General features: G+C 36.1%; 1 protein-coding gene and 1 long non-coding RNA gene across 8 annotated transcripts in view; one reads left to right on the top strand and one right to left on the bottom strand.

The window, feature by feature from the left end:
- The window catches only part of LOC117335219, a 28,509-nt gene extending 25,922 nt beyond the window's left edge, over positions 1-2,587 (bottom strand). The window contains exon 1 of the long non-coding RNA XR_004534314.1: positions 2,304-2,587. This is a non-coding gene — a long non-coding RNA (uncharacterized LOC117335219). The remainder of the gene's footprint in view (positions 1-2,303) is intronic.
- The window catches only part of LOC117335215, a 41,076-nt gene extending 25,544 nt beyond the window's left edge, over positions 1-15,532 (top strand). The window contains exons 3-7 of one of the 7 annotated variants that reach the window (XR_004534313.1): positions 6,786-8,006; positions 8,803-8,902; positions 9,493-9,612; positions 10,130-12,978; positions 13,646-15,532. Coding sequence is in view for 1 of the 7 variants with exons in the window: in XM_033895201.1 (XP_033751092.1) it covers positions 6,786-8,006; positions 8,803-8,902; positions 9,493-9,612; positions 10,130-10,322 (1,634 nt within the window). In the remaining 6 variants the exon portion in view is untranslated. Of the gene's footprint in view, positions 1-6,785; positions 8,007-8,802; positions 8,903-9,492; positions 9,613-10,129 lie in introns of all 7 variants that reach the window. The other 6 variants (XR_004534312.1, XR_004534309.1, XR_004534308.1 and 3 more) reach the window with 6 other exon arrangements.
- Positions 15,533-16,277: the final 745 nt, after the last annotated feature.

Genomic DNA, 16,277 nt, shown 5'->3' with positions numbered 1-16,277 from the left:
GCAATGTCAAATCCTAAACTAGTACTTGTACTTCTGAAAGGGACAAAGCGATGTTACAATAACTTTTGTAGCTTGTTTGTCAATCCAGCTGTTGAAGTGTCATCATTGCAATTGTACAGTACCTCTAGATTGAGGGATGGTAAATTAGTGTTGCATAGCTTTTAAATGCATTCAGAGCTTATGTACATATTATTTCAGAGCATGTTAGGTGTAAATAATACAGATGATGGTGTTGCTATGGTGCATCAGACACTCCACACCTGCAGCATGCTATTTATACCACAGGTTTTATCAGACCTCATTCCCAATATAACAGCATATTATTAACTCCCTGCCTGCTGCATAGGTTTATATAGTAAACTTTCTTCTACTGAATTAATGTAGTGAAAATCAGAACAACTACTAAGTGCAGGTCAAATCTGTTTTAGAAGCCGTATAAAATTCTATTGCTCCTACTGCATCAAAATCTAGAAGACGGTCCAAATTATGATGCAGATGGTTGATAACAAGTGTTTATATTGTACCGTGGTACAGTTCTCACAACTCTGTCTCACTGGTATCAGTAGACCATGTACCGTGGTACAGTTCTCACAACTCTGTCTTACTGGTATCAGTAGACCATGTACCGTGGTACAGTTCTCACAACTCTGTCTCACTGGTATCAGTAGACCATGTACCGTGGTACAGTTCTCACAACTCTGTCTTACTGGTATCAAAGTAGACCATGTACCGTGGTACAGTTCTCACAACTTTGTCTTACTGGTATCAGTAGACCATGTACCGTGGTACAGTTCTCAAAACTCTGTCTTACTGGTATCAGTAGACTGTGTACCGTGGTACAGTTCTCACAACTCTGTCTTACTGGTATCAGTAGACCATGTACCGTGGTACAGTTCTCACAACTCTGTCTTACTGGTATCAGTAGACCATGTACCGTGGTACAGTTCTCACAACTCTGTCTTACTGGTATCAGTAGACAATGTACCGTGGTACAGTTCTCACAACTCTGTCTTACTGGTATCAGTAGACCATGTACCGTGGTACAGTTCTCACAACTCTGTCTTACTGGTATCAGTAGACTGTGTACCGTGGTACAGTTCTCACAACTCTGTCTTACTGGTATCAGTAGACCATATACCGTGGTACAGTTCTCACAACTCTGTCTTACTGGTATCAGTAGACAATGTACCGTGGTACAGTTCTCAAAACTCTGTCTTACTGGTATCAGTAGACCATGTACCGTGGTACAGTTCTCAAAACTCTGTCTTACTGGTATCAGTAGACAATGTACCGTGGTACAGTTCTCAAAACTCTGTCTTACTGGTATCAGTAGACTGTGTACCTTGGTACAGTTCTCACAACTCTGTCTTACTGGTATCAAAGTAGACCATGTACCGTGGTACAGTTCTTACAACTCTGTCTTACTGGTATCAGTAGACAATGTACCGTGGTACAGTTCTCACAACTCTGTCTTACTGGTATCAGTAGACCATGTACCGTGGTACAGTTCTCACAACTCTGTCTTACTGGTATCAAAGTAGACCATGTACAGAATACTTTTTATTATTAATTTTAAAGTGATCAGACACTCACTCATCATCAGAATCTAATTTTAGTGTGGAATTGTGTTCTGTTTCAGTTCTCACAGAAGTGGGAACAGTACTTATAAACAACTTTGCCATGGCTGCACAGTTCCGGAATACACTATATACATTACCTACAGCATACATTGTAGTAAATAATCATTTTAACAGTGAGCTGTGTACAGAAATACCCAGTAACACAGAAACTTAGAGAGTTTGACAGATTTGTCAGTTCACAAAGGAACCCTTTGATGATCAAACTATTTCAGAACACAATATAATGCTGAATGTCTAACTACAATACGTGAAAAAAAAAAAGATATTTTGTAAATTATCGTAATTATTTTTATTAAATTTGAAACAAAACAAAATCTGTATAACAAGTATCAAACAGCTAAAAGTAATATATAGTTTTGAAAATAGTATCTCTTGACTTTTAGCTACATTTTGATATACATGTACTGATGATTGAGATTTTGGATAGATCACTCTCATACATCTTTAATTATAAGGCTGTCATGAGTTTTTTCTGGTCCCAACAAATGTTAGACTTTTTAAGGACAGATATCTGGTGTGGGACCGGAGTGCATACTTGTATATAAAAAAGTGTGGAATTCTCTGACACCATTTGGTGTCACTAAAGATTTGGGTGCAAATGAAATAAATCTGATTTGACATACCGCCTACTTTAGGTATCAGCTGTTATAATCATGTACTTACTCAACTTCCTTCTGCAGGTGAGGATTTGATAATCTGTCACTTCCAACAACCAAGCCTCTTCTCACCCTTTTAAATTCATCTTATTTACATAGTAGCTGGTGTCAGCAGATTCATTGTAATATAGATAAGGATGTAATTGCACACGGAAGAACACACTGTTAATTTGTTGCTCTCAGATGACAGTCTACATACATTTTATGTAGGGCACTGTGTGTATCAAGGTCATCTCTCACGTCATTCTGCAGCATGGGACACAATCTCTAGTTTACATAATGTGAATTCCTTTATGAAATATGTAAGATATAAATGTATATATATATATAAAAGGAAGAAAAGAAACTGACCTTTGAACCTTGGATATGCCTATACAAGCTGAAATGTTTTTAAAGTCACGTTCCACTGGAGATAGAATCACTTGGTCGGATATAAAATGAACATGATCCTGTATATGCGCATAGTAAAGAGATTTACGGTAAATTCATGCTAATATTATGACTAATTGAGAAACACTTTGATAGTGTGTAGGCCTATACACTCTAGTACAATATGAACACAATATAAAGGCTCACTAGCCTATGGGTTGTGGAGAAACCATCCGGGCTTACAAGTACTTGATACAAGAGGTTTAAATTCCTTGTTTATAACTAAGAGTGAATTTAGTACTTATCCCACTAGGTGTCCTGAATAGTTTGTATGTGAGGACAGTGCAGGGCTATACGTTTATAGGAGAGTCTTCTGTAGCCATTGTTGTGTCTTCGCTTGGACCATGTGAGATTTTTGGGGTCGTAAACTTCCGAATTTAAGCCTTTTTGTGATATATGTAAGTATGTATTGTTTGAATGTTTTATTCTAAAATGAATCTAATATGAATTTCTGTATTTGTTATGATTTAAAATGGTTGTGCTTCTGATTGTATTTTAGAAGCTAATATGTCATAGCCACATAGGGTATACACAGGTATCTGGTGCGTTAAACTTTGATATATAGTTAACTGTCCTTTCATGTTACATTTGACTACCATAGGTTTATAAATCAGATAACTGGAAGGTCTCTCGGTTTGTTTTTAGGTAAAACATCTGAGGCAAACATTCAGGAAAACAGATAAATTATGTTTTAACATTCTAAAGATATCTTATTCTCAAGATTACAGAAAAATGGGAGAATTACTGTAAGCTATTTAATTGACCTGTTCATCAGTGACCATAGCTGTTCATGTTCAAATGCAGCCACAGGAGGGGTAGCTCTATAAGCAGTGTTTAACATGTTCATTATGTACATTTCCACAGAAGCTAAAAGGAAACTGTTCATGTTCAATGTGTCTACAGAGGGGAAAACTATTCATATTTAATGTGCCCACAAAAGGGAATACTGTTCCAATATTCAATGTTCATGCAAAAGAGGTGGGTAGGTAATGTTCAATGGAAGTTGTTCATGTTTAAATGCAGCAACAATTTGGAAAACTGTTCATGTTCAATATGCCCACAGTCTAGGAAACTGTTCATGTTCAATATGCCCACAGTCTAGGAAACTGGTTATGTTCAATATTCCCACAGCATGGGCAACTGTTGTTCTTGTTTAATTTGGTCCACAGTTTGGGAAGCTGTTAACATTCCATGGGCCCTTGGTCATGATCAATTTTTCGAAAGAGGAGAAAAACCCTTAATGTTTAGATGGGACCAGAAAGAGGCAAATTGTTAATATTCATTGTGCCCTATTAGATGGGGAGCTGTCTATGGTTCAAATATGCCTTAGAGGAGGAAATGTTAAAGGGGAGAGGTTGTAATGTTCAGCACAGTTACCCTGGACTGTGGAAAAGACCATTCATATTCTGGTTTACAGTTCCAGGATAAATTATTGCCTTTCCTAGAGAGGAAAAGGCTATTCTTGTTTGAAACAGTGCCAATAATAAAACAAGCACTTCATTTTAACAGCAGCAATAGAGAGGCAAAACCTATAACTAATTCATGTTCAGTGATCACACCACACAATCATTTATGAATCTGCCAAAAATCAAAAGCTGTCCAATTTTCACTGTAATATGACTAAATAAAAAATATGAAAAGCATATTGAACAACAGCTTGGTCAATATCAGATAAACAAAATTTATGGGTATAGATTACCTGCTATATAATTGTAATGTTTTAGGTAAATACATGTATATTGCACTTGTATAAACGGCATGCCAAAAGAGAGTATGACTAAAGGCCATTGTGACAAACCTCATTGAGTTATTATGATGTCACCTTTTATTTTTATATTATACAGTTGGAGTAGGATGCTTCTTGACTGAAAATGATATGGTAGCTAGTGTATATAAGTGTATACCTATTTGATTCTGAGTGAGAGATAACACTGGGTCATATTCCACATAGAATTTAAAAAAAAATGAAAAATGGATGCAGAGAAAAGCTTATCAGTAGTGGATGAACTAATATGAGATATATATATATATATAAGCTGCATGTTTATTGATTTAGTGAATTTAATTCAATGATAATATTTAACAGGTTTTTACACCCATTATCAAAGCATTTAAGCCCTAGAGACTGGACAAGATGCACATGTCCTTAATGTCTATGTGGCTTGATATAAATGAGATTTTACGTGGCTGCATATAGCTCGGATGACAAGTGGACAATTGACATCATTTAACCCTAGATTTTTAATACTTGTGTATATTGTAGTTCTTTTGGTGTATATATTATTGTAGATCATTTCTACATAAACAACCTATCCTTCCTATTTTATACTTAATACAATAACTGTCGCTGTTAATATTTTTAACCTAAGGGTGTAAAAATTACCATTGCTTTATTTAAATACATGTACTGTCAAACATAAAAAACCTTGTACTATTATGTACAGTACAATGCGTGTACTCACAGGGGCTGGAAACATTCCTGTGACCCAGAATGAAAAAATAACCCTGGGGTCCAACCCTTTAATCACATATTTTTTAGCAAAATAAGTGATTTGTGGGTCAGTCGACCCTAGGGTTAATTTTTCATTCTGGGTAATAGAATATGTCAAGCCCCTGTGTATGTACTACCTGTATTCTGTAAATGTTTATTCTTCAGTGCTTTCACTATATTCAAAGATGTTATTAAAGAATTGTAAAGAAGGATTCTTTTTTTACATGAAAAAATATCAATATAGCAAAAAAGGAAGGCTGAATTTTTCACAGCTTCTAGGCTTAACACAAATTTACACTGACAAGAAAGGTTTCATAATGAGAATTGTTCGTTATTAGCAAAATCTACTGGCAACCAGATGGTTAATTCAAAGAATGTGAAATTGCACTGAGATTGGCTAAAATCCTTTGTCATAGGGGTCTGTGTTCACTTTGCTGGATTGCTACTCAGTGATAGAATATACAGGGACAGCTGTTTAAAGATGCTGCCTTCTAACAGCTTTATGAAAATTTAATTGAACTAAATTCACTTATCCATCAAGAAATGTTTTTAAATTTTTAATTGAAACAACTACCGGTGTAGCATGGTATTTTGAATCATGGTTAAATGACCCAGAGGTCAAAATACCATTATGGTGAAATGACCCCGGGGTCAAATACCATTATGGTAAAATGACCCCCCTCATGGTAAAATGACCCCCCCCCCCCCCCCTTCAAAAAAAAAAAAAAAAAAAATTACCCCAACTTGTTTTTTCATATATCATTTAACATATTTTTTTATATAAAGCTATATTGTATCAGATAAGTGGCCATGGTAGAGTGACCTACCCCTCCTTCCCTCTCCCATCAAGAAACTAATAATACGTAAGCATGGATTTATTTTTTTACCAAACCTTTTATTAGTTTAATTCAATTTATCTATACAAAAAAAGAAGATTAGGATAGGCAAGTGATAGAAACGGAGAAAGTGATGGTCAGCTATTGGTCACTTTACCATGACCACAGTGAAACAAAGATTTTTACTATTTTGCCTGAGAAAAGTGATTTTGATGTGATCATGTAAGAGGAGGGGGGGAGGGGGGTCACATTACCATAACCATGGTAAAGTGACCCCCCCCCCCCCCCCCCGTATAAATGGCTCATATTAAACTCAGTTATCCCAGACCAATTTTGTTGTTGTTGAAATTTATAGAATTGATTTATACTGATAAAGGTTTTGTGAAAATAAGTCGCTTACCATTACAAAAATTTATGATAAAAAAGCTTTATTTCTCCATTGATGTTCTCCATGTTAAATAATATATGGAAATCATAATATAGTGACTCTAGTATGGGGGGTCACTTTACCATGGGGGAGGAGGGTCATTTTACCATAATGGTATTTTGACCCCTGGGTCAAAATACCATACAACACCGGTAATTTTTTAAAAACAATTCTGTTTTCATATATCATAGAAAAGAAATCTTAATACTCTATTCCAGATATAACTATCACCACTTCCATTTCAATAGGAGATGAAACATTTTATTTATTTTTTGTAATAATTGTTATTCTGTTTTTCTTTTGTAGCTGGAAGTGAACAGAAAAAGTTAGCCCAGAAACTAAGACATTCGGCACCTGCCAAAGGAAGTGAGGACGACTTGTATGAACTTGCTCAGCCTATTCCAAACACAGGAAATTCCCCATCAAAGGGCATTAACACTGTGACTACCAAAAAAGTGCTGTTGTATCGTGCACAATCAGAAGGGTTCACTTATGACCATGTGCCAAATATAACAGGAACAAGTTTTGATTCGGGTGTCGAGACTGGTGCTGAGACTGGATTTGAAATTCCAGAATCTGAATTAGAACAGGATGATTATGATCATCTGAGTACGTGGAAAGGAGGCAGCAATCCATCCAGTCCACTTAAGTCTCCTGATTATACACACAGTCAAACTTTAGTAGTTGGAGAAAAAGTTGAAAGTCCCAAAATGAACACAGTGTCAAGTGCTTTTTCTACAGGAGGTGCGCCTATGGCTTCTCCAAAACCGCCTGTGGGTCGAGTGGAAGAGGTATATGCAGGCGCATACGAGGAGCCTTGGGATTCTAAACGAAGTCAGCAACAATTTTCTAAGATTGTTGGAAAAGCGGAAAGCAAATATCCAGATAGCACTGATGATAGGATCATTCCAGGAGTAGTTGTACGACCAAAAGTTCAAACTCCTGAGGCAGCTGTGTATGAGGACGCATGGGACACAGAAGAGAAACAGAAACAGTTTGAGAATAAAGTCAAGGAGGCTCAAAGAAAGCAAAGTAGTGGGGCTTTACAGTCACAAAAGGGTGATGATAATACTTCAGCACCAAACTACGACGAGCCGTGGACAGATATAAACTGTATGAGGACACCACAACCGCCAATGTCGTTACCAGGGCAACCAAAGGTGAGAGTGTCTTCCTCCCCTAACACTGCTCATCGACCTCCACATGCTCTACCACCAATGAATAACCCTGCTCACAGGCCACATCAAAATCTTCCTGGTTCCTCGTGCGCATCTGCACCTGTGGAATCTGAAAGTAATACATACGAATCCCCTTGGGACACAAAGAAGAAAGAGCAGGAACTGGAGGATAAAGTGAACAGGTTAAAACATAGCAGCCCTGTTAATCAGAGAACAGTAGTAGATACTCCTCCATTGTCCCCGGGCTCTCCTCCAAACTTTTATCCTCCCCCACCCCCTACATCACAGATGTATGAGGAAGCATGGGATATGAAACGTCCTTCACACCTTCTTGCCAAAGCTCAATCAGGTAAGTCTGTATTATCAATTCTAGTGGTGTAACAATTTACTGATGCATCAATGTATTGAATTGCAGAGTGGTGCATTGATGCATCGTCTATCCTTGATTTGCATCGCAATACCTAAAAAAAATTGTAGTTATCTCCCTTGACCAATGTTAGCTGGCTGACAAGGTCGTTCCAGCGGTTTATAAAACTGCCTGTTGGATTTCTTTCAAATCGAAATTATCTAAATTGAAGAACGCTTTGTGGGAAATGAACAAATGTAGACAAAGACTCAAATATTCCGGAAATACCACAAAAACAAACATGACTACTGTACGATGGAATACCAGATATCTGATAGGTCATCAGCTTCTCACATATATCGTGACCCCTGTATCGCGATAAGAATCGTATTGCTACCAGAGCCCGGATTCGAAACAGGAAATTTTACTTTACTGATACAACAATAAATTAATGCCAGCGAAATCTCTCATAAAAGTCCATTGTATGATTTTAAGATTGTGTATAGACTCTTTGTTAACTGGTTAAAAGTGGGTTTTTGTGATATGCAGTCCGGATCATGTTGTAATGCTAGAATTATTGTTATTGGTAGATATTGAGGAAGTTTTTTGAACTTCCTCGTTTGAAGGTATTGTAGGTATTTATATAAACATATGGATTATTTGTGGATTTAGGTCATTACTTTGGGTGACTAGAATTTTTCAATACAGTGAGGTATATTGAATCTTTTATTGTACACTGTATATATTACAAATTATATACATGCACTAGATAAAGTTTCTTTGATTTGCCTATACACAGAAGGACAAAGGAATTCCCCCAGCCAGAACAGGATGTCGGAGGGTCCAGGTAGGGAGCGTGCTGAGCCAATTGACTCTGGTCTGCCATTGGATATTCAGAAGTAAGATACTAGATGTTCAACTTGTTTTTTAGACAATTTAGCTACGTAAGGTTAATTTATACAGTAGCGCAATCATATTTTCTTCAAACCTGATAACAAGGTTAAATGCTTTATGGGCTTGGCCAAGTTAGATTGCCACTTTTGCCAGATTTTATGTTTTCTGCCATTTCTGTAAAATTACTCACAGATATTGTCTGATTATCATCAAGCTTAGTAACAGAGTTATCGTCCCTTGATGCGACAGAATTTATCATCTCCTGAATTTATCATTCTGTCATGCTATAATGACATGTTTTCTCCTTATATATGTCAGTAAAGCGGGGGATATAAATTCCGCAAATTAGCTTGTTTATTGCAGTTTAACCGTGATGGCAGTATTTAAAATACAATAATGTTTTTCACAAGTTTTATCACAACAGTGGTAAAAAGCTGTATTGTTTAATTATCCCAGGTTTTACCATGATAGTATTAAAAGTCTGTATTGTTTATCTCATGTTTTAATTACCACAACAGTATTAAAAGTCTATATTGTTTATCCAAAGTTAATACAACAGTATTAAAACTTGATATTATAAATGTTTTTCCCTTAGGTTTTACCATGGCAGTATTACGAGGAAGGAGGCAGAGGAACTAATGAGAATACACAAAGAGGGCAGTTACCTGGTGCGGCGAAGTGAGACCCAGAAAAATGTTTTTTCCCTTTCTATAAAGTAAGTTCACACTGTATATGACAAATGCAGATTTAAATATTTAATAAATGTATACTGAATTTCTCCATGTAATACATGGTTACCTTTATGATATAGGATATGTTTGATAGCGTTGGATACAAATATTTAAAAAGTTATAAATCTTCCTCAAATTCCAAATACCCTTGAGTTTTAAACAATTTAGGTTTGCCTATAGTGCAAACATGTGAAATTAATCTTTTAATTGTTAAGGCACTGCCATTAAAAAGATTAAGACTTTCAACCTGTAATAAATAAATCTCTGGCAAGCACAAATCAAAAACCTATTTTTTGTATTGCATGAGTGTTTTTATTCCTACTGTGTCATATTTAACCAAATACAGGGAGTACTTACAATATTAAATTTAAGATGAGATCTTTGTTATTGATTGTGTAAGTATGAAATGGTCAAGGGTCCCTGGGCTTTTAATTTGATGGTCAAGGCCATATTGATGTTTATATACATATCCATAATGATTTTTCAATGGTATATTTACAGAGGCATAAGGGGCATGCCAATGCACATCAGGATCGGATTAAGTCAAGGAGAGTATATATTGGGAGAGAACAGTCAGCCATTCCCCACCGTTCCAGAAGTGATAGACTATTATACCCGCCACGAACTCCCGGTGCAGAATGCAGGTCGCCTCCGACTTCTTTATCCAATTATGCGTAACAAGCATACAAATTAATTTTGTCAAATTTGAAAAGTGATATGTATATGTATATGACATATACAGATTTTTAAATATATAGATTACTTTAACACAAAAAGGTGTTTTAAAACTGACATTTAATATATTAAAGAGTACACAGAGCTTCATACTGAATTATTTGTATGAATATGAAGTACTAGGGACTGGAGAATCATCCCGACAAAGATTATTTTATTGGACCATGTTGTCATTCATTTACAGTAATTGATGCATACCATGTGATTTAAAACATTTTAAATACAGATTTTAATCCACTGTTGTAAGATCTAGTATCATATCGGCTCATTAACACTGTCAATAAAGGGACCATATCTACCAGGAAGTAACTATATTTATACTCTCATCTATGATATTATTGTGGGGTTAGAGGCAGGCATGGTAATACTCCTAAATACTACTGACATGGCCCCTCTGCAATGATTTAAAACAGATCCTTTAGAATGTTGGTAAAACTAGGAAGTAATACTGTTTTATTATCCCTCACAGCAATAACCTCACATGGAAACTTCACTGGGAAAAACCTAGGTAATTTCCCCCTAAATTTTTGCTGATATTGTAGGAAGTTGTATGTAGTATTGTGAAATTATCATTCTCAGTAGTTTAGACTTTCAGATGTTTGTTAAAGGTCGTAAAAAGAACAAGCATAGATGTGATATGACTATCCAATTTTGGAAAATGACAATCGTGATGCTGATTTATTTTGATGATGATAGACATACACTGACATTTGGGTGATAAATGATATAATTTATATTCCAAATCTGCTTGCCTATGATATACCCTTTGTATAATGTACTTTCTTTTTGGTGAGATGCTTCATCATATAGAGAGTTACAGCCCTTTGTTCATTCTTAGAGTATTGCAGTTGGTACATTCTTAGATACTGCAGTTGGAACAATGATGAGAGACAGCTGTTGCATGCTTACAAAATTCTTTTTTTTATCCAGCTCCACAGTATGACAAGTAGAAACTTCTATTGTACATTGTGAATTGTAATATTTCTGCATACTTTTAATCAAATGTACATTGTTACTGTACAAATATAGGTGATGGCAACCTCGTTTTGATTTACATACAATATTTTGAATTTGAGGCTCTGAGTGGTAGGTTCTGTGATAATTTGCTCTTGAGCAAGTAAGAGTTATGCCCCTTTGCTGTAATGCTCTATTGAGATGCATTGGCTCTTTATGTTGTTGTTTACTTTATATATGTCTATGTTAACATCTGTATGTATGTATGTATAATAATGTCATCATATGACCTCAACTTATACGAAGATACATGTACAGTATACATTGAGCTTTAAATTAGAATTGGTAAGCAACATCTGATAATCTAAGTTTCAATTTAAATTCATTTTATTTACCAGAAGTGTTGGCTTATAAACATGATGGCTTTACTATGGTCAACGAGTAAGAATGGTATACTGTACACTACATGCTTGAAATCAAAGAAAGTTTACCAAAGAAAAATACAGGATACCAAGTTGTTTACTGGTATCTTGTAGATGTACCCTAAATCAACTTTGTTATAGATCAATTTGATGTGAGACATCACATGAAATAATTTAGATTGAGCCACATACTAATTGCCAAGACTCCTAAATGGCTATAGTTATATTGTACATTTTACATGCAATGAAGCCCATACCACCATAATTAATAAAAGAATCCTGGATTTGTTTTATTCTCATGAATTATTTTTAGATTCAATGTTTCCATAATTTTGAATTTATGCCTACTTGTTTTATATAACTTAACATATATATGTATTATGATTTGTCCTGTTAAAGACAGTTGTAATATACTTTGTAGTATACAGTGTATATGTATATACCGACTGTATATAAATTCCATTACATGATAATTTTGTATATAGACATACAGTTTGGTCCATTTTAGCAGAGATATTGGTATACTCGCAGATGCTTTTAGAACTAAAACTTTTTTGGGATTTGTTTTTCTTCTAAAACCTCAGGTGAAAAACTCCTGTATTTAAATGTTTGAGTTTTATAAAGACATTTCCAAGGGATTTCTTATGAAATCTATTTTTTTTTTTAATTTGTGTTGTTTCGTGACATTAGTAGTGAATTTTTTATTATACTGCTGAGAATCTTATCTGATGTTTTTTTTTTTTTTTTTTTCCTCCTATTTTGTTAACTGTAATGAGCTGGAATACCTTCCACTGTCTGTCAACCTGTTAGAATTATTCCTGACAGTACACATGATAATTATCACACATCCATGTTATAATTGGGCTCTGCTATCATTGTGTATACAAAATCTATGCTAATGCTGGTGCTAATTATATTTCCTACTTTTCTGAAGGTGCTGCCTGTAGCTGAAGCTTAATGTCTTATTTCTGTGATAATGGTAATTAATTGAAAGGTATGGATAACTACGCTGATGCCAATTTAGTATTGGCTATCAGGTACAAATTATGGGATATTGGATAGCGGGATAATTAGTGATGACTGGACACTGGTCAGACCGACCGATAATTAGTGATGACTGGACACTGGTGAGACAGATAATTAATGATGACTGGACACAGGTGAGACAGGTAATTAGTGATGACTGGACACTGGTGAGACAGACAGATAATTAGTGATGACTGGACACTGGTGAGACAGGTAATTAGTGATGACTGGACACTGGTGAGTCAGACAGATAATTAGTGATGACTGGACACTGGTGAGACAGACAGATAATTAGTGATGACTAGAAACTGGTCAGACCGATCATTAGTGATGACTGGACACTGGTGAGACAGACTGATAATTAGTGATGACTGGATACTGGTGAGACAGACAGATAATTAGTGATGACTGGACACTGGTGAGTCAGATAATTAGTGATGACTGGACACTGGTGAGACAGACAGATAATTAGTGATGACTGGACACTGGTGAGACAGATAATTAGTGATGACTGGATACTGGTGAGACAGGTAATTAGTGATGACTGGACACTGGTGAGTCAGATAATTAGTGATGACTGGACACTGGTGAGACAGACAGATAATTAGTGATGACTAGAAACTGGTCAGACCGATCATTAGTGATGACTGGACACTTGTGAGACAGACAGATAATTAGTGATGACTGGACACTGGTGAGACAGACAGATAATTAGTGATGACTGGACACTGGTGAGACAGACAGATAATTAGTGATGACTGGACACTGGTGAGACAGACAGATAATTAGTGATGACTGGACACTGGTGAGACAGATAATTAGTGATGACTGGACACTGGTGAGACAGACAGATAATTAGTGATGACTGGACACTGGTGAGACAGATAATTAGTGATGACTGGACACTGGTGAGACAGTCAGATAATTAGTGATGACTGGACACTGGTGAGACAGACAGATAATTAGTGATGACTGGACACTGGTGAGACAGATAATTAGTGATGACTGGACACTGGTGAGACAGACAGATAATTAGTGATGACTGGATACTGGTGAGACAGGTAATTAGTGATGACTGGACACTGGTGAGTCAGATAATTAGTGATGACTGGACACTGGTGAGACAGACAGATAATTAGTGATGACTGGACACTGGTGAGTCAGACAGATAATTAGTGATGACTGGACACTGGTGAGACAGTCAGATAATTAGTAATGACTGGACACTGGTCAGACAGATAATTAGTGATGACTGGACACTGGTGAGTCAGGTAATTAGTGATGACTGGACACTGGTGAGACAGACAGATAATTAGTGATGACTGGACACTGGCGAGTCAGATAATAAGTGATGACTGAACTCTATGGTGAGACAGCCAGATTAGTGTCAACTGGAGGGTTATAAGCCAGATGGATGACTGGCTGGGTAGTTTGATTAACAAAGCATGGCTGTATGTTATGTAAATTTTTTATTGATGTTAATATATTATATTCATTAAAATCACGAAACATCTCATTTGATGTTTCCTATAACGATATCTAATCAGAACAGTTCAAAGATGTTGTATGAAAAGTGTTTGACACACGTTGAAAATCTTTGAATATCAAACACTGATACAGGTAAGAAATATCGGCTGATTAAACCTTGTCCACAAAAATAGCTGGACTATTTCAAAAGAAGCTTGTTGAGAAGGCTTCGAGTAAAGGGTTATGCAATGCATATATACATGTAATTCTGCAAGTGCAATGAAAATGTTTGTATACACATCTTACTCCTTCAAATTTATTATATATATCAATCAACAACCTAGCAGTTGTGTAATGGCAATTTGATATCAAAACTACATGTATTTGTTATTTTTCTGAATTCAGCCTTGTTTCCTTGTACTCACCTTAGTGCTTTTGGTAGGTTTTGGGACAAGATTTTAAATCTCACACACTTGTTGGCATATGCGTATGAGGTCTAGAATAATTGTGAAGCAAGCTAATGTTGGAAGTCCATTAATATACATTCCATACATCCCTCCCCATTTGCCATATACATGTACAATCATAACAATGTTGACCACTAATAATGGATTAAATGATAATGACTTAGTTTGAAGGATATTTGCTAAAATGTTCTAGCGACATGTAAATGACTAAATGTTAAGAAATGATGGGTGATGAGGTTAGGTCAGTAGCCTGCTAGGATGAAAAATTTTAAGTTTGAAATGAGTTGTACTGAAAAATGTAAAAAAAAGAGGTAAAAACAAGCCTTATTCTAAAGGTTAATAATAAAAAAAAACAATAACACTCATGTACAAAAGTTACAGAATACAAATTTTAGATTGAATGATAGCAAATCTTTTGTTATGAATTTGAGAGTGCCCTAATCTCTTCATGGTAGTGAGGCTGATATAACAGGTGGCCAAGCTATGTCCATTAAGGCTTTTGTACTGACTACGGTTGATTAATCGCCTAATGATGGTAGTCATAATCCATGTGTATTTTACAGGTGTTGTATAGACCTCGTTATAACTCGGATATGTTACGTGGACACTGCTGGTGCCATCCATTTATTAGCCAACTCTTGTTTACCATTAGGTGGCTTTCAGTGTAGTCTGCTTAATAACCAGCTATTAATCAGAATTACGATACGTTTCTAATATTACAAGTTATATTTGTTTATTTGTTAAATCCATTGCCAGAGCATTATTTGTTTTGTAATCAAATATTGCGAATATTATGTGAAGTAGAAAGGAACAATAAATTCCTGCTAATGATACACGTTTTTGTTTGTTATGCATTGAGTAACTGTAGATATCCACAAGGACTAGAAACGAATTTCCAACCAACAGTCAATCATCAATTATCTGTACCTGTATTATAGATATTATAATACACACATGACCGTGGTATCCGTTATAAAGCAGTAATGTTAGGGTTCATGGATATGGTCATTTCAGCTGCATAGTCCATTATTAGCTCACCTGCCCGAAGAAATGATCTCAATCAACTGTAGAGACAGGTGAGCGATACAGAACCATTGGGCCTCTTGTATTAGCTAGCATCTACGTCTACTACCTACCGACGTTAAAACTACGTCGAGCGTGGTCAGTTCTGGGAGGGGCCGCGGTGGCCGAGTGGTTAAGGTGTACTGGGTTGCGAGTTCGAAACCTACGTGGGGCAGTTGCCAGGTACTGACCGTAGGCCGGTGGTTTTTCTCCGGGTACTCCGGCTTTCCTCCACCTCCAAAACCTGGCACGTCCTTAAATGACCCTGGCTGTTAATAGGACGTTAAACAAAAACAAACAAACCAGTCAGTTCTGGGGTGGTTGTACTAAGGTTACAGTTCGTTACAGTATCGAATCCTTTTCTGATATGTCTTGAATTACATCTTATAACCAAAAACTAACAGATGAACCATGCACAACGTGACACGAAGAACCATACCATGACCATGCCAATGCAACTGACAGAAAAAAAAGATATTGATCAAAATGAATCGTGACTAATTCCGTGTGAAGACA

This window comes from Pecten maximus, chromosome 9 (assembly GCF_902652985.1).
Source record: "Pecten maximus chromosome 9, xPecMax1.1, whole genome shotgun sequence".
Classification (NCBI taxonomy): domain Eukaryota; kingdom Metazoa; phylum Mollusca; class Bivalvia; order Pectinida; family Pectinidae; genus Pecten; species Pecten maximus.
This window is presented reverse-complemented; position numbering and strand designations above follow the sequence as displayed.